Here is a 19818-nt window from a genome sequence, read left to right on the forward strand (position 1 = left end):
ATCGGCAGGATGCTTTTCCGCAAAAGCACTTTGTGCAGAAAAGCGTCCATGGCCAATCTAGACGCGCTTTTCCGCAAAAAAGCCCCAATCGCCATTTTCGCGATCGGGGCTTTTTTGAGGAAAACAGTACTATGCTGTTTACACTGGCCCTCTTGCGCAAATGATTTGCGCAAGAGGGCTTTTGCCCGAACGGGAGCAGCATAGTATTTCTGCAAGAACACTGACGATCTTACATGAGCTCGTCAGTGTTCTTGCGGAAATTCAAGCGGCCAGTGTAGACAGCTGGCAAGTTTTTCCACAAAATCAGATGATTTTGCAGAAAAACTTGCCAGTCTAGGCACAGTCTTGGAGTTTAGGTCTAACTTAACTGCATTAGGTTTATTTTGTAAACAACGAGTCCACCCCACCAAGCCCACCCCACTTACACGCCGCCTCCATTAAATTAAGGTTGAGAACTAGGGCTGGATAAGACACAGCATGATGGCCAAGGGGTCTAGGAATCATGTGATTCCAGTTGGGTCCAGCAGACCCAGCCCACGCAACCGAATAGATAGCCCTGTATTTGCCCAACAGCCAGAGCGTGTCAGCCTGTAACAGGCTAACGACTAAAGAGGAACCTGAACAATGGCCCTCAAATTGTCTATTTGCTGAAGAACTTCCATGGACGACACTATGTTTGGGTCTTCCAGAGTGACAAGCGATTTTGGGTGCCTGACTGGACACAGCCTATAGACTCCTGATTTTCAGCGGCTGGATGACTCAACAGATTCTGGAAAACAGGCCCCTTTTACAGCGTCTCAAGCTGGGGAGCCAAACCTCCAATAAGTTTTGAGGATCTCAGCCTTTTAACTCTACTTTGAAGGTTAGGGATAAGTAAGTATCCCCTTCTTGAAGGGGAGTCGCTTTTCATCTGTAGATGCAGGCTTTACAAATTACTGCCCTTACCGTTCTCACATCCTGGGAGTTTTCAAAGTTGGGACAAACTTAAGGTACCGCTGTCAGGATGCAAGGGCCGAAACACGTGTTCTAGGTACTCAAGTGCCTTCGGGGATGCTTAGCTGTAACAGGGATGCCCTTTCTTGAGCGCTCAGGTTTGAAATCGGATCCCTCTGTCTCTCCATAGATGCTACCACAGGCAGCCCACCTGTTTTATATCCCGTTTTTACCAGCTTTGGGTAGGAGGATTTGCCTAGTGGAGTCTAGCAAGCGGCTTATAAAAGTAGAAGCAGCAGCGGCGGGTACGGTGCATGATCTTCTAGCATTCAAAGAGGCATCTGTTCTGCACGTTGGGGTCTCGGACTCTGAATCCACCACACGGCCCAGTCACATCAGCAGTTTGTCCCACTGTTCTTCCCACCAATCCAAACTCGGCTGGAACATTTCCCGGTGCCGTTTAAATGCCACGTACACATAGCAGAGGTCACTATAATCCCATTAAGGCAGGGTACCAGGCCGATTATGTGCATCTAGTGCTGTAAGTCGATGCGGGACATTCACACCCCTGCTAATAAGGTCACGTGGCACGTTACACAAGATAGCCAACTTCCTGCACACTGCTTAAAGAGCCCAGGTGAGTTCTGCTGGGGAGCAGCGTTGCCTTGAATTTATATCTCAAAGAAATCAAAACAGAAACATCCCCCCTCCAACTGCCCCACCATTTCTCTGTATCGCTAAATCTCACGAGGAATCCTTCCTTAGACTTTCCTTTTCCTAGTCACAAGCCGAACCCACCAAGCCCTGGAATGCCTGCGTCCACTAGTATCAAAGGGTATGTCTACACTAGCCCCCTAGTTCGAACTAGGGAGGGTAATGTAGGCATTCGAAGTTGCAAATCAAGCCTGGGATTTAAATATCCCGCATTTGATTTGCATCTTCCCATTCAGTTGCCATTTTTGAAATTTACAAGTCCGGACTAACTGCCCGCATCTACACGTGGCAGGGACCCGGTAGTTCGAATTAAAGCCCTAGTTCGAACTACCTGTTATTCCTTGTGGAATGAGGTTTAACAGGTCGTTCGAACTAGGGCTTTAATTGGAACTATTGGGTCCCTGCCGCGTGTAGATGCGGGCAGTTAGTCCGGACTTGTAAATTAAAAAAAAAAAAAAAATGGCGACCGGATGGGAAGATGCAAATCAAGCACGGGATATTTAAATCCTGGGCTTGATTTACAACTTCGAATGCCTACATTACCCTCCCTAGTTCGAACTAGGGGGCTAGTGTAGACAGACCCCAAGGCAGTAAAATACAGTGAGAGCCTCGCCCAGCGCTGTATGAACACAGCTAGGATCGTTTTGCTCTTGTCTTGCTCTAAGCTTCTTTCTTCTCCCTCCAATTTGTTTGTGGCATCCTCTTGCTGTAACCTAGAGTCTGTTCATGCTACAGCAGTTCAGCTACAGAGCCGAGGCTGTGTCGCTACCACGCAACAGCGTAGATACCTCTTGCATTGCCTGCAAGGATGTAAAGTCCTATTTCATTGGTTAACTGGTTAAAACATGATGTTTAACCGGTTAAGTGAGTAAAGAGGGCGAGGGGCTGTTCCAGCCCGGCCCTCTCTGTGGTGGGCCCAGGCGTGTTGTGATGGGCGCTGCTCCAGGCAGATGGTACCCGGATGACAGGTGGAGGGGGCAGGATTCGCTTCCTACCTCTGGCAGGCAGGGAGCTGCTTCAGCCCCCACTGGTTAACCGGAACCAGTAACCATCGCCCATTAAAGGTGATGCTCACCGGTTAACCAGTTAACCTTTCATACCCCTAATTGACAGGAGGCCTTTGCCACTGGTGTCGTTAAACCATCTCTCAGAGGTGATGGGCTGACAGAAGGATTCTTCTGCTGACCTAGCTACCTCTGCACTGGGAGTTCGGTGAAGGGAGGTCAAAGAGGTTGTGAAGTTTTTCACAGCCCCGAGTAACACAGAGGGGTCCACCCAAGTGTAGACCTGCCCCACGGGTCTCTGGGGCAGGGATTAGCTTTTAGGAAGAGTGCGAGCAGTCTTGAGCATGCCTGGATGCCGATTCCTGACTGACATCCTCAGGGACCATCTAACACTGGCTGCCCAGCAACGACGCTAACTTACTTAGGGGAGGAAATTGGGAAAGGTGATGCTAAAGAGCAGCCAAAAAAACCACCCTGAGAGTTTTGTTAGGCGAGGGAACAGTCCCATCAAGGGAAGAAACAGAAGCTTCATCCTTGCACACAGGTAGGTCTACACTAGAGAACGAAATGGGGATGCACTTTAGGGAACAATCCTGTAGCATCCACCATTCCCTACGCAATGGCTCATCTTAAATCCCACAGATTGCATGAAACCCTTCCCCCTACAACCCTCGCAGGGGCCGGCAGCCACCTCCGGGAGCGTCCCAGGGCAGCTAGTGCCTGCCACGGTTTACCTGTATGTGAACGCAGGTGCCGCTTGAGGGCCGTATGGCTGGGGAAGGTGCGGTTGCACTCGCTGCAGATGTAGCTGCGCACTCCTGCGTGCACTTCCATGTGCTGCTGCAGGGCAGTCTGGGTCTGGAACCGCTTCCCGCACAGCAAGCAGAAGACGGCCATGTCAGTCCCTGGGGGAGGAAGGGAGAAATTCTGATCAGCAACCGTGCCAGCAGATTCCCCCTGCCCGCGCGACTGCCCCTTCCGGAGACGGGACGCTGCGCTGGTTGGGCCACGACGCCGATGCAATTTGGCCATTCCTTCTTCTTTGCAGCTGCCCGGTCCAGGCAACCCGCACAATCCAAGGACACGGTCCCAGGAGAGGACAGACTGGAGAGAGCGTGCCAGCTCCAAAGCTCAACCCGAGAGGAGTCACTGGCATGGCTCCCCAAAGACCAGTGCTTCCTGCAGCGCTTGCCTGTCATGTGGCACGTTAGCGCGTAACCTCTCGACAGCCAAAACAGTCTCCGTGCATTTCCCCTGCTGCGGGGGAGTAGATGAAATGGCTCAAGTGGACTGACAAAAAACTGGGGTGTCGCTCCCGTTCTGTCAAATGGGAATCACGGCTCACCAGTGTTCCCTCTAATCTTTCCACCCATGCGCAGAATAATATTTTCATGTGCACCAAGGCATGTGCGAATGTGCACCACCAGTTGAAACAAACAAACAAAAAAATAACCCCTAGCTATGGGTGCTCTGCTAATCAGCTGGGTGGCTGTACAAGCAGCTTACAGGGAACACTGCTACACACCCATTCCTCATCGCAGCCCAATGCCTTCTCCAAACACACAGAGCCGTTTAAAGGTCGATTTGAAACTCACTATTTTTATGCTCCCAACAGAGACTCAGTGGAAACATGACATCTACAGTCCTACCAGGCACTGGAAACTCGTAACACATGGCAAAAACAATGTCAATGAATTTCCTTTGCTAGGAAACAATACAAGGCCGCATTTCCATTCTCTTTCTACAGCAGCCTGGCCTAAAACAAAGGAAGACTTCAACACGTTCCCATCTAGGCAGATACCAAAGTGCTCTACACAGTGCAGCAACTCCATGAAAGCTATCAAATGCAGTATCCAGACTAGATTATCACAGTAACCCTACCTGATTAAACTGGCTGAGAAGCAAATTAAAAAATAAAGGTTATGAATGTATATACGATGGCTTTCAAATTGAATCCGTTTAAATGGGAAGAAAATAACTTGGTAATGTGCATCTGGAATATGGAGGGCAAGAAGCAATTTTTTTGGCGGGGGGAAAATAGAAGAAGCACTTTGCTATTCTGAAAGTGCCTCATTGGTGATCATGGACCAAGACAGAAAAGTGCTTTTGGTTCATCTTTATCTGACACTAATCACGCTATAATCTTTACATGAAGATAAAAACACTTCCTCCGAAAGAATCCTACGAGAGCCGCACGTGCTATGCAGGAAAAGTAGCTGGATGAAATGCAGCTAACTGAAAGGCAGGCGGGGCAGTACCGGTAAGTGGAAGGGGTGGCCAGAAGATGAGGACATGGACTCTTCCCTCTTGAGTGGATGAAACAGGTCTTGGAATGTTCTCCAGAACCCTTTTTATGGACCTGTCTCTTCTGGATGATACAGGCAGCCAGTGCTGTGAATGGTGATTTTCACAGGGCAAGCTGGTGTCACTGTCCTCGTGCTCTAGATGGAAGAGAGCGGGTAAGTGACACACCCATGGTCACGTCAGCAGCAGAGTCAGAAGTAGATTCCTGCTCCATCCATTGGGCCATACCTCACGTAGAACAGATGTAGGCTCCGGGAACGGTGCAACTAGTTCAGGGGCTTATGGTGCGCTGGATACAGCCAGAAAGATTTCCATCTAGAGCCTGGCTCTGTACCAATAGGCTCTGCAGTCTCCCTCATCTGATGCCTCCTTTCCCCCGCAACTACAAAGTAGCTGTTTTTAATAATTTTCTGCAAACCTTCATGCTTGAAACACGTAGCCTATACACCTGTGACATCTAAACAGGAAGTTCTCCCAAGGCACTGAGCATCTCTGCCCTTTTAAGCCCTGATGTGAGTTCTAGGCACACACTGTAAATGAAAACGGCTCAGAATTTTGCCCCAGATGCTAAAGGGTTGACTAGAATAGAACAGGGGTCTCCAACCTTTTTTAAGCAGGAGATCACTTTTTGAATTTAAGTGCAATCCAGGATCCACCTCAAACCCAAACACACTGGCCCCGCCTCCATCCCGCCCCCTTCTCCAAGGCCCCGCCCCTGCTCACTCCATCCTCCCGCCCTTCCTCATCCTCACTCACTGTTACCAGGCTGGGGGCAGAGGGGTGAGGGGCAGGGTAGGGGGATGAGGACTCTGATCTTGAGCGAAAGGATCTGGAGTGGGGGAGGGGTTCTGAGCTGCGGTAGTTGAGCAGCAAGGGGTTCAGGGTGCTGGCTCTGGGAGGGAGTTTGAGTGCCGGGGGACCCGGGGGAGGGCAAAGATTTGAGGAGCAGGAGGGGTTCAGGACTGGGGCCAGGGTTCGGAATGCAGGCTTCAGCTGGGCACTGCTTACCACAGGTAGCTTTTGGGTGGTGGTGCAGGGGACCAAGGCAGGCTCACTCCTCCTCCCAAAGTAGCCAGCAAACTCTCTCCATCGCTGCCCTTCTGCTCTGTGGAGATGGGGCACAGGTGAAGGGAGGGGCGCCCGGACATCAGCACCCCCCTCTTCATCCTGTGCACTGTGCAGCAAGAAAGAGGCTACTGCGGGTGGGAGTGGGGGGCAGCTCCAAGACAGAGGGCACGAGCAGCATCGCAGTGCTGAGCGGGGCAGGTGAAGCGCTGGCACTTGATAGCTTCCTGGCCAAATCTGTCAAGATCACCTGTCAAAGACTCCAAGATCCACCAGTAGATCCCAATCGACTGGTTGCTGATCACTGGAAGAGACTAACACTGACAACCCTCTGTATTGCTTGGGATGCTTAAGAGAAATACAAACAGAAACTCAATCCTATGAACCACAGACAATTATAAAGTCGGCTGCATCAAGAGAAGAGCAGAAATGAAAAAAACCACCCAGATATTTACAGACTGCCAATAAAAAAGACTTTTGTGTTATTAAACAATTTGTTTTAGTTTATGCATAGCTGATTGTTCTGAACCTATGAGTCAGTGCAAATTGTATTGTGCCGGGAGATTAAGCCAATAAACGCTACCTTTTTGGAGACACATTAAAATGTGGGGACTATGGAAATAAAATTATCTAGAAAATTGTATTAGCAATTCATTAGCAGCAGCAAGATGTGCAAGGTAACCACGGAATGTGCATTGCCCTTAAACAATGAAAAGCACATTTTGCTTACGGTATGTGCCAGAAATGAACTCGGCAGGAAGACCATTGCAAGGCAAGTAGTGTCAGGCAAGCCTTCTTGGGCAAAAAGGCCACTGCAGCTGCCTGTTAAAAAGTTAACATGCAGGGTGGGGTAGTATACTAGCGCATACCCGTGCCAAAGCCACAAATCTGTTCTGATTCCTGGTCCAGATGGCTGGGTAGAGACAATCGAAATGGTCACAAAGCAGCAGGTTTCTCTGCCAGGCCTCAGACAGGGCTGGCTCGGCATCCGTAAGGGAGTGTGCTGGCAGGGGGGGTCCGAGAAAGCCAGTGTCTGAAAAAGTGAAGCCGCATCAGCCACTGCAAGGACAGGAGCTCAGAGAGCAGGCCACTGTAGCGCTAAGAGTCGGCCATGGGTGTCAGAGCCAGGACTCCAACCTCTCAGGAAAACAAGCTGGGTAGTGCCATCGGAACAAGAGGAGCAGTGATGAACACACCGTGAAACAGCAGAGCCACCCTCCTTTGAGACTTGAGGATAATATGAATGATGCAGCATATGGCACCAGGCATTTTTCTAGCCCCTTTCACCTGTGGATCGCAAAGTACTCTGCTAATCCTAAACAGGCCACCCTTCTGTGACGGCGGCAGGGACGCTTATTTTGCAAACGGGGAAAGAGAGGCACAAATATTCCCATATGACCATGGTCAAGTTGGGATTGGTCCTGCCTTGGGCAGGGGGCTGGACTTGAGCTCCTGAGGTCTCTTCCAGCTCTATGATTCTAAAATGCGAGATGCTGGCCATGTTGGAAACAAATAGAAAGTTGACATTCCCGATCTTTAGGGAGCATGCCCCTCCCAGAGCCAGGAACAGAATCCACAAGCTCTGTCTCTCCTTCCTTGCTTGAACCACACACTGCATTCAGTTAGTTATTTAAAAGACATCCAAAGTGAAAATAAGCCTTCCAAGTTATCTCACTAGCCACCCTATAAAAGTTTATCAGTGGCTCCTGGCAACAGGACCCCACCGTACACTTCTCCAAGCTTGACTGGAATGGCAGTGAAGGCAACAGCCATGCTAATTACTCATGAAACGTTGCGATTTCATTGGAGAGAAGTCATCCTTGTGCTTTTTTAAGGAAATCCTGCTTAAATTGAATGGATTTTTTTTTCAAAATCTAACTACAGGATGACAGGGAGAAGAAACTGAAGGGACATCATGTAGCTGTTAACGTTTTTGGTACTCATTTATACTCAATTTCCCTCAATTTTCTTGCAAAGAATGTTCTTCCAACAGCACAAAGCACCCAGCAAATACATGAAAATTAAAGGATGCCCAGGGTTAAAAGCTGTAGTTTTTAACCTTGCATTGTACTCGTTTATACTAAAACATTTCTGGAGTCTCCCACTAGTGGTTGATTTTCAGCACCCTGAGCTGGGAGAAATCTTGGCCCCACTGAAGTCAAAGTTTTTGTTGAAAACAACTGGGTCAGGATTACAGCTCTTCTATTAAAATCCCAAGTACTTTTTGTCTATACTTTTTGTTAGGTCATCTAGGGTATGCCTAGAGTTTTTTTCGAAAAAAGTGGCCTCTTTTAAAAAAAAAAATCACCTACATCTAGACTGCCATCACGTTCTTTCAAAATTAAATCTAAAAAACGCGGTGGTTTTTTTCAAAATCGGTAAACCTACTTTTACCAGGAAGAAAGCCTTTTTTTTGAAAGAGCTCTTTCAAAAAGAGGCATTTTTGACCACAAACAGGGCTTTTGCAAGAGTGTCTCCAGATTGCTTGGGTGCACTCTTTCGAAAAAGCGGCTTGCTTTTTCGAAACCCTTGTGGCTGTCTAGACACTCTCTTTTGAAAGAAGCTTGTCGTCTAGCTGTACCCCTAGTGTCCTGCATGGCTGCTAAAGCATTGGTCCCTAGAGTATGTGTGTTTGCTTCCTTAATGCTTTGTCTGTCATATTATTCGAAGCAACCTAAAATCAGAAACTCTTTGCTATTATGGCTTAAATTCAGGCAATTACTCCCTGACATGAAATGTAATTTTGCACAGGGGAAGGGGCATACGCACATGCTGCATTACCAGGCCTCAGGACACGGAGGCCTATCTTTCTGGAGTATGCCTCCCACCTCTGCTCACCAGGACAAAGACATTTTAAAAGTTTCCTACTTGTTATCCACCCAGCTTGTTCCAACATCCTCCCCGGCCCACTGTACCCCTCTCTCACTGCTCCCACAGAGACCTGGCACTTGAGCAGCATCTGCCTGTGCTCTGTGAGGCGCTAGTCTTGGATTCTTCCCAGAGGGAGGCGCTAAACTCTTCCACTGAAAACACTTACAAAAAAAGAAAGATGCTGGGTCTTAGGTAAAGCCAGGGGGCTGTCAAAAAGGCCAAGGAGATTACAGTGCTCCCAGGTGACTTTCTGGCTCATGAATTACAACAAAATCGCTATGTTTACACCTGTGCCGCTTCCATGCCAATTAGATCTGTGAGGGAAATAACAGAGCGCATCAGGGAGCTGAACACAGCTGGAGACTATTTCAGGTGCAGCACCTTTCCCAGAACAAGGCACTTATTATCTTGAGCTCCGAGCCTTTGCTGAATCAAAGGAGGAGAATCTCTAAATATACAGTGTCCTTTTCAGTAACAGTACAACAGTTAGCACGTGCACTACAGAGCCACCGAAAGGGTCAACAGACCACTGAACGATCGGTTACGTGACTATAACCATCTGATCATAGCTGGTGTCCTAACCAGACGCTACCGGAGGGCTGGCTCCCCTCTCTGTGTGCAAAATAAGTCCCCTCTCACAGCCTGCATTCATGCTCCCAGGACACAGTCCTCATAAATAACGAGTCGTCCCCACGTTCATCAATAACCGTCACCACGTTCAAGGATGGGCCTGCATCCTCCCAGACGTGATATACAGGTGCACGCTGACTCACAAGGAGACAGGTGTGTGTCTGCATCTTAAGAGGATGTAAAAGCAGTTGAGGGAGGACTGCGGACATGCAGTTCCCCTTCCTCCCATCGATATGTGGCAATACGGTCTTTTACTTCGGATTTAAAACCCTTGATGAATTCGGTCCTTTCCCTCTTTTCAGCCCTTCTGAAGGAGTTGCATCAAGACACTGACGAATTTCGGTAGATTTCTGCCATGCATTAATACCAGATAGTCTCTCTCTAACACATACTATACACATCTGGTAAGCTCTCCACGTTCAAGCTCCCTTTTTAATGCAAGCTTGCTACAGATGGCTCTCTCTTTCTAAGACTAAAAGTCTTCAAAGAACCTTACAGTTGTATAATCTTTAATGTAAACACAAGCAAGAAGGAGGTATGATATTCTCTCATATTCATTAGTCAGGGCACCAGTGAATCCTCAAGAAAAAGACCCCTTGTATTTTGGATTACATTAAGTGCAAACAGAATGATTACATTTCAAAACTCTAAATGGAAATGAATACGCCAGATTCCTGTCAGCATGTTCCTTCCAAGAAAGACAAGCGCACCCCGGCTGCCTCCTGTATTTGTTCTGCAGTGAGCAGATACAAGTGCATTTCATTATATAGCACCTCCAGCTACAGTAAACAAATTTGTCAGCTCACTAGCTCATTAAGGTGTGTGCCCCGCTACATGTGGGATTTATTGGTACTTGTACAATAATAGTTACATGAATGGATTTACTAATTTTGTCAATCACTTCCAGGGAGGAGGGGAAGGGAAAAAAAAAAGTTCTGGAGAAAGGACTTTGGGAGCGGAGGCAAAAAAACAAACAAAAGCTTGAATGGAACGTTCTTGGAACATTTGGACGTTGTAAGTCGCGTCAGCACAAAGGACCGATAGGAGAGTGCGCCTTTTTTGGATCTCTGCCACAAGCTCAAGTGACACGGTGGCGTGTGTGTGTGTGTGTGTGTGTGTGTGTATTAAAGTCTCACTTCTGCTGCCTTTGGCAGCGTCTACGTAAGGCAGGCAAAGGCTGCGTTTTGAATCCGATGCGGGGCGAGTTTATGAAGTGAAGAATGAACACGCACAAAGCGACTCCATCCACCAGTAGCCAAAGGCGGTTTCCCCCTCTCCGTGGCTTTTTTTTTTTTTTTTTCCAGGGGGTCGGTGGTGGTGGGGAGGGAAAAATGCCAATCGGGCTGCTGACAAAACTCTCCGAAGTGTCCCCCAAACCCCTGCAAACAAAACAAAATGGGTCACGCAAAGTAAATCCCAAGAGGTATGCAGCCTTCTGGTCTGTAACTTTCAAAATGACAGCAGGATTGGGTCAGAGGTCACTGGGTCTGAGGCCCTAAGTACCACAGCCAGCTGTGGAGTGGAGGCCCCGAGCCGGCAGGACGCCTGCCCATATAAATCTGCCATAAGCAGCACCCGCTGAGGGGGAGAACAATGGCCTCCAGCAGGGGTGGAAGGGAGGACAAAGGAGCCAGGCCAGTGCGCAGGCCCGTAACAAATCCTCGATGGCACCACAGGGCCCTCATTTGTGAAACTAATTGGCCCCCGATTGAAAAATTGGACTAACTTCAACAGCAAGAGTGTTAGAGAGGAGCTGCCTTTTGGAAGCGGGGGGAAAGAAATCCCCACTCGGGGCGACGCACCCAGAAAATCCAGGAGGCTATCGGGCACATTCGCGAAGGGGGAAACGCACCCCCGTTTCGAGCGTACCCCACGTCCTTACCCATTAAATTATATCGGTGGGAAAGGAGGCTGGCACGCGCTCATACACACTGGGAAGGCACAGCGCTCACAGGGACTTGGGACTGTGTGATCAAAGGAGGTTCCTTACATGCTTGCTGGAGGGGTGACTTTCTGGAAAGAGAGAGCACCTGCAAGACAGAGTTTAAATCACACCCCTTCCGTCTCTACTCCTCCACCTCTGTGCCGCTGCGCTTAAAAGTTAACAGCCACTTCCCGGCTGCCTTTAAAGAATACTGAAGTTGGGGGAGTCATTCATGAAAACAGTGAAAGGAGGCTATAAATTAGGAGCAGAGGAGCCTGAAAACAGACGCAGGGGAAATTTTAAGTGAAGCATTAGGGAAGAAGAAATGTTTCTAACCAGGAGGTCACTTAGGCAATGGAATGGTTTGCAGAGAGAGGTCAAGGAGGTTCCTCATCGCTAGAGGTCTTCAAAGAGGCGGCTAGATATGACACAAGCAAAGGGTTTAAGTGCAGAAGACAATCCAGCACTAAAGCAGAGAGACACAAGAGAAGACCCAGGAGGTCCTGTCCAGACCTACTGACTATAATTCTAACAGGCAGGATGCAATCCATGTCTAGAGCAAGGGGAAAGAGGGAGGGGCGGTAAAAACTTGTTTTCAGTCCCGAGGCAGAACTGAAACACATTTTCCAATGGCGAAGGACAGCACTGTACGTAAAGGGCTCTCGTGTGGCTCGGCGGGGCTCTCTCTGCTGTCACTCAGCAAAAGCGCACAACAGGAAAGCGTTTGATATGAAAAACTGCTGTTGAACGACGGGTAAATCTGGAGGACGTGTGTGGAGGGTGGGTGACCGAGGAGCTGGCAACAATTCAGCTTCCTGAAAATACATTGCTGCATTGTCCCAAACCTACCTGCCCTTCCAGGCTGATTTGATTATTTACTTATGATGCACAAGCCCCCATGTTAGGGGTGATGAGCACTGTACTTTGATATTCCAGCAGGGCTGGAAGCCTCAGCAGAGACCAGGGCTACACTGTGCAGGAAGCTGCACATCTGCATTCTGAGAGCATCCTTGCCCCGAGTACTTTCCATGCTACTGAACCAGGTGAGAGAAAGGAAGTATTGTTATGCCCATTGTACAAGGGAGGCAAACAGACTGGGCCAAAGTCTACCTCAGTCTGTGGCATGGCAAAAGTTGCGCTCAGATTTCCAGCATCCCATTTCAGTGCCCCACTTCCTCCCTGCTTTGCCCTAAAGAGCCTAGCTTCCATGTTTCCTCCCTGGTACTATTTACATAACAAAAGAACAGAAGAACAGCAGGACTGGGTCAGACCAAAGATCCATCTAACCCAGTATCGTCTTCCAACAGTGGTCAATGCCAGATGCCCCAGAGGGAGTGAACAGAACAGGGGATCATCAAGTGATCCCTCTTATGTCACCCATTTCCAGCCTCTGACAGACAGAGACTAGGGACACTGTTCCTACCCATGCTGGCTAATAGCCATTGATGGACCTAACCTCCATGAATTTATCTAGTTCTTTTTTGAACCCTGTTAAATTCCTGGTCTTCACAACATCCTCTGGCAAGGAGTTCCACAGGTTGACTCTACGCTGTGTGAAGAAATACTTCCTTTTCTTTGTTTTAAACCTGCTACCTATTCATTTCATTTGGTGACCTCTAGTACTTATATTATGTGACCAAGTAAATAACTTTTCCTTATTCACTTTTTCCACATCAGTCATGATTTTATAGACCTCTATAGTATCCCCTCTTAATCTCCTCTTTTCTAAGCTGAAAAGTACCAGTCTCGCTAATCTCTCTTCATATGGGACCCGTTCCAAACCCCTCCTCAGTTTTTGTTGCGCTTTTCTGAACCTTTTCCAATGCCAAGATATCTTTTTTGAGATGAGGCGACCACATCTGTACGCAGCATTCAAGATGTGGGCATACCATGGTTTTCTAGAGTCAATAAGCTATTCTCTGTCTTATTGTCTATCCATTTTTTAATGACTCCTATCATTCTATTTGCTTTTTTGATCACTGCTGTGCACTGAATGGATGTTTTCAGAGAACGATCCACACGGACTCTGAGATCTCTCCAGGATTTCCACGGCACTGGCTTTAGTGAAGGCCTCTGATGCAAGGAATTTACAATCCACAGAGACCAAAGGAGGAGGGATGTGATAGAATAAACCGTAATGGTTCCTTCCCCCACTTGAAATGATTTTGAGAGTTTGTTTCATCCCTCCTCCCCCCACCACACACGCGCATGCGCGCACTGTCTCCCTGAGGCTGGTTGGGTGGATAATTACTTGAAGGGAGAGAACCACATTTTACAGGCCTCATGAAACAAGTGTGTTTTCAGGAGAAGTGAGCGCAGGCGGGTGGGCAGAGAGAGGGCTTGGGACATGGGGGTTGCATGGGGGAAGGCGCAGAGATCCTGGGGACACAAAAGGGGAACGGTTAGTCGCACGAGTTAGATATAAATAAGTAGTTTCCTTCCCTGACGCTGGCAGATGCTCAGGAGAGCGCGAGCGTGTGTGGATGAGTAGGGGCTAGCTGGCATCCCTCCAGAAAACAACAAGCTTTGTGTAAGGAAAGCTACGCAGTGGTGACACGAGGACTCAACCCAAGTGCTGTCTAGTTCCCACGTGATCAGCGGCTGCCCGCTCCAGTCCCCTCTGGAACTGCAACGCACCCTGCAGCACATTTTTCAGCATAACCTGCCCTCCGGTAGGTCACCGCCACGTTCTAACCCAGACTGGGCCAAACAGACCATGGCTGGCACTTGGGCCAAAGTTCCAACACAGCTTAGACACCTAATTCAGCAGTGCTGAGCTCCCTTCATGGTGCTCACGTCCACATTTCGGAAAGCGCTCACGATGGTGCACTCTGAGAAAAAAAATCAAGCCACTTGCTGTGCTGCCTCACTGAGCTGGTTTGAGAATCTGGCCCCTAGGACTGAAACACGTGGCCACGGGCAGTGAATTGGCTGAGCAGTGCCAGAAACAAAACACCAAAAGGCTGAGGAAAGTTATTTAAAAAGGCACCTATAATAATAATAATAATGGAGATTGCCTATCTCCTAGAACTGGAAGGGACCTTGCAAGGTCATCGAGTCCAGTCCCCTACCTTCACAGCAGGAGCAAGTACCCCTGATGAATTTTTGCCCCAAATCCCTAAATGGCCACTTACAACCCTGGGTTTAGCAGACCAATGCTCAAACCACCGAGCTATCCCTCTGACCATAAACTACACCGAAGCCTCCGCCTGCCATGGTTTGGAAGCTAAAGGACAACAGGCGTTCGGAACCAAAATGCAACAGATGCACCTAAATAGCATCATTTACCACGGATGCTGGTACATTGTCGGTGCTGGTATCCAGAAGATCAAGACTGGAAGAGCAGTACTCCCTCAACTGTACATCAGGGATCACTGGGGACTGGCCGAGTGCACACGGACAGAGCACACTGGAATTCCGAGTTGAATTCTACACTTGCTTTTCAGTCCTCAAGTTTATTGTTAGTGGGGTCCCCTCCAAATCCCTCGCCTAGGACGACTTCGAATGCAAATAAAACCAAAATGCCACACAAAATGCAGCACTATTGTTTCCAAGCCACTTAGATATTTGAACGCTCCAGCACTGAAAGAAAAATCACCCCCAGATAAATAAGCCACCACACGGGGGGGGGGGGGGGGGGGGGGGGGGGTGAGAAGAGGAGGGGGAAGAGACAGAGACGAATTTATTCATTTCATTGACATTAATGGTGCTTCTCTCCTTTTTTCCAGGAAGATGATTACAAATTAAGCAGCATTTAAATGCTTTTTACTGTCAACAATTAAAAAGAGAGAATATGGAACAGAAAGTATAGTGGCCATTCATTTCCACGGTAACGGTGCTATCAGAGAACACCAAGGGGCCTTTCCTGTACTGTACGTTGCACAATGGCAAAAAGTATACCATTAATTTTGTAGGACATTCAAAAGCAAATTAAAATATAAAAAGCTCTAGGCACAAAGATAGATACCAAGAGAGAGGGCAGAATAGGTCAAGCTTGTGGAATTAAAGTCTTAGCAACAGTAGAGATTTAAGCATAGCCCTATTACACGACATTCAATAGCCACCTTCTCTCTTTTTTTTTTAAAGGGGGGGGGGGCGCTATGCACTGTTTTCTGAAAGCCTGCAGTAGTAAACAATTAATAGTGTGTGTGTGTAAATGTTGCAGACTTCAAAGACAAGCTATAGCCTGCCATTCAGATCAGATTTTGGATCAACTATTTGGAAGACAGAGGTATCTGATGTGGGCAAGACTCTTAAGGAACAAGTGTTTTGAAAGCTGATTTTTAGTGGATTGATACATACTTTACAGAGGAAAAGCCTTTAAACCAGGGAAGAGATTTGTGGGGTGTAGGGTTAAAACTATTCTTTACTCTCCCAAAAGCAGCACTTTTCACTTATCTAATCAACAGGGATTTAAAGACAAACTCGGCATTTTTCAAATACACTTATGAATATTTCTCCCTTTCCAAACTCCTGGTGAAGAACATGCAATTTTTTTACAAGGTTAGTGAAAACTAGTAATCCACACTCTCTCCCTTTGCATCTGCAGAGAATGGAATAAAAATAAGATCTGTTTGGATACTGGCATATGGGAGGATGCAGGATTTAAAAAACAACAACACAGGAGCCATGTACATTTCTGTACGATAAAGTTTAATATGCAGGAGGTACGCCAAAGAAATAAAAGAGACACGTCCCCTTTAAAAGGAAATATAATTTACAGTGTGCAGCCAGGCGGTCCATAGTTTCAATCTCGTTTACTATAGAGAAAACTCTGCTAGCTGTTCTCTATCCCACAAATCCGATTTAATCAGACAAGCCAGCCAGCGTGGCATGAAGTAAAAACGGATAATTAGTAAACAGAGAGCTACTTCAGTGCTTCATTGGCATTCGAGCCGGGCTAGTGTGTCGCATTTAAAATGCAGTCTGATGAAGTTTACAAAATCAAACCATTTGTTACTCCTATTGAAGAGGCTTCAGGCCACTTGCAATTAAATTGGAATTAGTGCTCAGAATGAGATACAGCAAATTCATACTAAAAAGGGATCTGACTTTGAGACATTTGACTTCAAGCGCCCCCCCCACAACGCCGTATGTGTGTTTTGCAGAAGCACTTCTTCCTTACCTTCTATCTGCTGTAGCTCCCTTACTCCAATTCCCACCTCCTTCTACATTTGTCTGATGTGGTCTTGTAAACGGATGGGGGGCGGGGGGGACACTGCTGACCCTAAAGGCACAGCCAGGTGAAGTGTGTCTCATTAGCACGTCAAAATGGCCAGAGCCACCACAGAGCTTTGGACCCTCATCGGGGGTTCCCAACCACATGGTTCGAAGTGATCAAAACCGGCCAACGATGGCGACTCCAATTGCAAAAGGAATTGAAGGGAGAGGAGGGGCGGGATAAGCCAGGGTCCTGAGCAGGTTATGGTTTGGGAGATGGATAAGGTGGGAGGGGGCTGGCTCCATGCTCCCGGAAGGGGCGGGACTACAGGCAGAAGGGGCGGGGCTGGAGGCAGCCAGCCCTCCATGCTGCCGGGAGCGTGACACCTCCTCTCTCCCAGTCGCTCCGGCGGCAATTTAAAGAGCCCGGGACTCCAGCTGCCAACACAGTAGCAGCAGCCAGGAGCCCTGGGTCTCTCTGAATTGCCATGCCTTGCAGCAACAGCCTCCTACCCATTCCCCCCTCCTGTCGGTGGGCATGGAGAAGAGATATCATCTCTCCATGGGCTCTGCCTAGCTTTCATCAATGCAACAGCTAGGTTGCCAGTCTCTTCTGAAATCTGGCTGCCTCCGTTCAACCCACAATGATGCTTCTCTGGAGAGAATCTGGAGTATTGCGTCCATTTCTGGACCCCCCCACTACAGAAAGGCTGTGAACTCATTGGAGAGGTCTAGTGGGGAGCAACCAAAATGATAAGGGGCTGGAGCACATGACCTAAGAGGAGAGGCTGAGGGGTTTGGGTTTGTTTAGTCAGCGGAAGAGAAGAGTGAGGGGGGATTTGGGAGCAGCCTTCAACTTCCTGAAGGGAGGTTCCAAAGAGGATGGAGAGAGGCTGTTCACAGTAGTGATGGATGGCAGAACAAGAAGCAATGGGCTCAAGTTATACTGTGGGAGGTCTAGGTTGGATATTAGAGGAAAACTATTTCCCTAGGCGGGTGGGGAAGCACTGGGATGGATTCCCTAGGGAGGGGATGGAATCTCCATCCCTAGAGATTTTTAAGTCCTGGCTTGACAAAGCCCTGGCTGGGTTGATTTTGTTGGGGTTGGTCCTTCTTTGGGCAGGGGGCTGGACTTGATGACTCCTGAGGTCTCTTCCTGCCCTAGGATTCTCCCAGCAGACCATGTAAGAAATGTACACGAGGGGAAAGGGTGTGAAAGTACACGCCTGCCTACAAGCCGAGACATGAAATGGCAGCATGCACCCTCCTGGAAAAAGCGAGAGTTTGATGGGTGGGGAGGCAGCTTATTTTGGATTTTGAGGCCCTATGGACTATGCTGACCAGGCACCAGTCATTAGGGGATAGATGCAAGAGGAAAACGTTACTATGAATACAACAAAGAACGTCTCCCAGGCTCAGCGAAAGTTGGGACTACGCAAGCCGGTGTTCCCTGCATTAGCCACTCTGACATCAAGTATCCCCCAGAGCAGGAGAAAGCCTGATGCATGCTGGGCTGGCCCCTTCAAGAGCAGGGTCTCTAGCTATGCAACGTGTGGGGCTTTCATCATGGAGCAGCTTTTCTCTCCTTATCAGCTACTGGTTCGTACATTTGGAAGCGGGTTTCGCTCCATAGCGGGCACTAGGGCCAGAGGACAGTCAATGGTTTTCCCCCTTCTCCTCCATCCCCCAAAACAACGAGGCTCAGCCTTTCTTTGAAGAGGCCTCCTTGCTTTCAGGTCCACAAACCCCACATCGCCTTACCTCTCCGGGTCTCTCAGCCAGCTGGAAGCTCCCAAGTCTGGAGTGAAAGGTGCAAACAGCGAGGGGATAGCGTGCTGCTCTTGGGATAGCCCCATGCATTTTAACCCCCCAGGTTGGACTTGAATTAGAGCTATCGACAAGCCCATTGTTAATTTTTTTCCACAGAGTGGGGGAAGCAAGAAGAGTCTAAAATGCAACAGTATCATATTCAACCCAGAAATTCTCCAATTTGCTGGGGATATTTCCCATGTTTATTTGTTCGGTGCGAATACCTTAGGAGTTTGCAATTTTTTACTTCTCCCCACAGGCTAAGCCTGCTCCTGCCATACCCAGGTCTTATAGCTGTCATCATTGTATTCTATTGCAAGGCCTTGCAAGTTTCCTAGGGCAAATTACTGGCCGTTTATATCTGAATTGTCCTCTTCATGCAACTTCAAGTCTGAATTAATATTAACAGCTTTTGTCTGTACTAGTTGCCTAGTGATTCCTTTAAAAAAAAAAAAAAAAAAAAAAAAAAGCTGGCTGATCATCTATTTGATAAGCCTGTTTGTTCCAAACTCCAACAAATCACCATATAGCATCCAGGAGCCTTAATCAGCACTTTGGTGGGATGAAAAACCAAAAAAGCTTCTACAATATCATTTAAAAACAAAGGAAATGAAACCCTATAATACACAGTAAGCATGAGTGGCATTGAAATCCCTACAAAGTCATGGGTGGAACTGCTACTCAGTCCCAAGACTATAAACGCTTTTGTGAATAAAACAAAGGGTTCTACACATACACACACACACACACACAAAGGAGATTCTGGCCTATGCTAGGGGCATGCTGCTTGAAGAGTGACTTTGAAAATAAACTCAGAGCAGTTTGAGACACAGTTAGCAAGATGCTATACACACAACACTCACCAAAACACCTCAAAGTATTTTACCCATCTTCTGGAAGTATCATTTGCCCATAAATGGGGAAACTGGGGCACAAAGAGGCAAGGTGACTCACCCATGGTCCTACAGTGACTTTGCTGGTACAGTCTGGAATAGAATCCCATAGCTCCTGAATCCTGTTTTCTATCACTGCACTATGCCATCTCTTGTACACGGAGGTTACCTTTTTCCTGCCACACTAATAACCTAAACATGGTGAAATGGATTAAGCCAGATCTACATATGTACACCTCCCCACACCCTCTCTGGGGAAGGAACACTGTAGAAGTTTTCAGCCCTGACTCAGTTTGTATGTCTAACCAAACTTTCTAAAACAGTTTCATAACAGAAATGCCAAATATGCACTCAACCACAGTTGGCACAAAACAAAGGCTACAACATAACCCTGTCAGGACAACAGACAAGATACCAGGGTCTTGCAATGCTTGATTTCAGAGAGGTTTAATTTATTTATTTTCACGTGGACTGCTACTATATAGAAAGCATCCCATGCACAACTTCTCTC

At 47.9% G+C, this 19818-nt stretch overlaps 1 protein-coding gene across 9 annotated transcripts in view; it reads right to left on the reverse strand.

Moving 5' to 3' along the window:
• The window catches only part of ZBTB16 (zinc finger and BTB domain containing 16), a 198875-nt gene that overhangs the window by 17656 nt on the left and 161401 nt on the right, over window positions 1–19818 (reverse strand). For all 9 annotated transcript variants that reach the window (XM_075909813.2, XM_075909809.2, XM_075909815.2 and 6 more), the window contains exon 5: window positions 3386–3556. In XM_075909813.2, the coding sequence (XP_075765928.2) occupies window positions 3386–3556 (171 nt within the window). The remainder of the gene's footprint in view (window positions 1–3385; window positions 3557–19818) is intronic.

Source organism: Pelodiscus sinensis, chromosome 25 (assembly GCF_052426305.1).
Source record: "Pelodiscus sinensis isolate ZL-2025 chromosome 25, ASM5242630v1, whole genome shotgun sequence".
Taxonomy (NCBI): Eukaryota; Metazoa; Chordata; order Testudines; family Trionychidae; genus Pelodiscus; species Pelodiscus sinensis.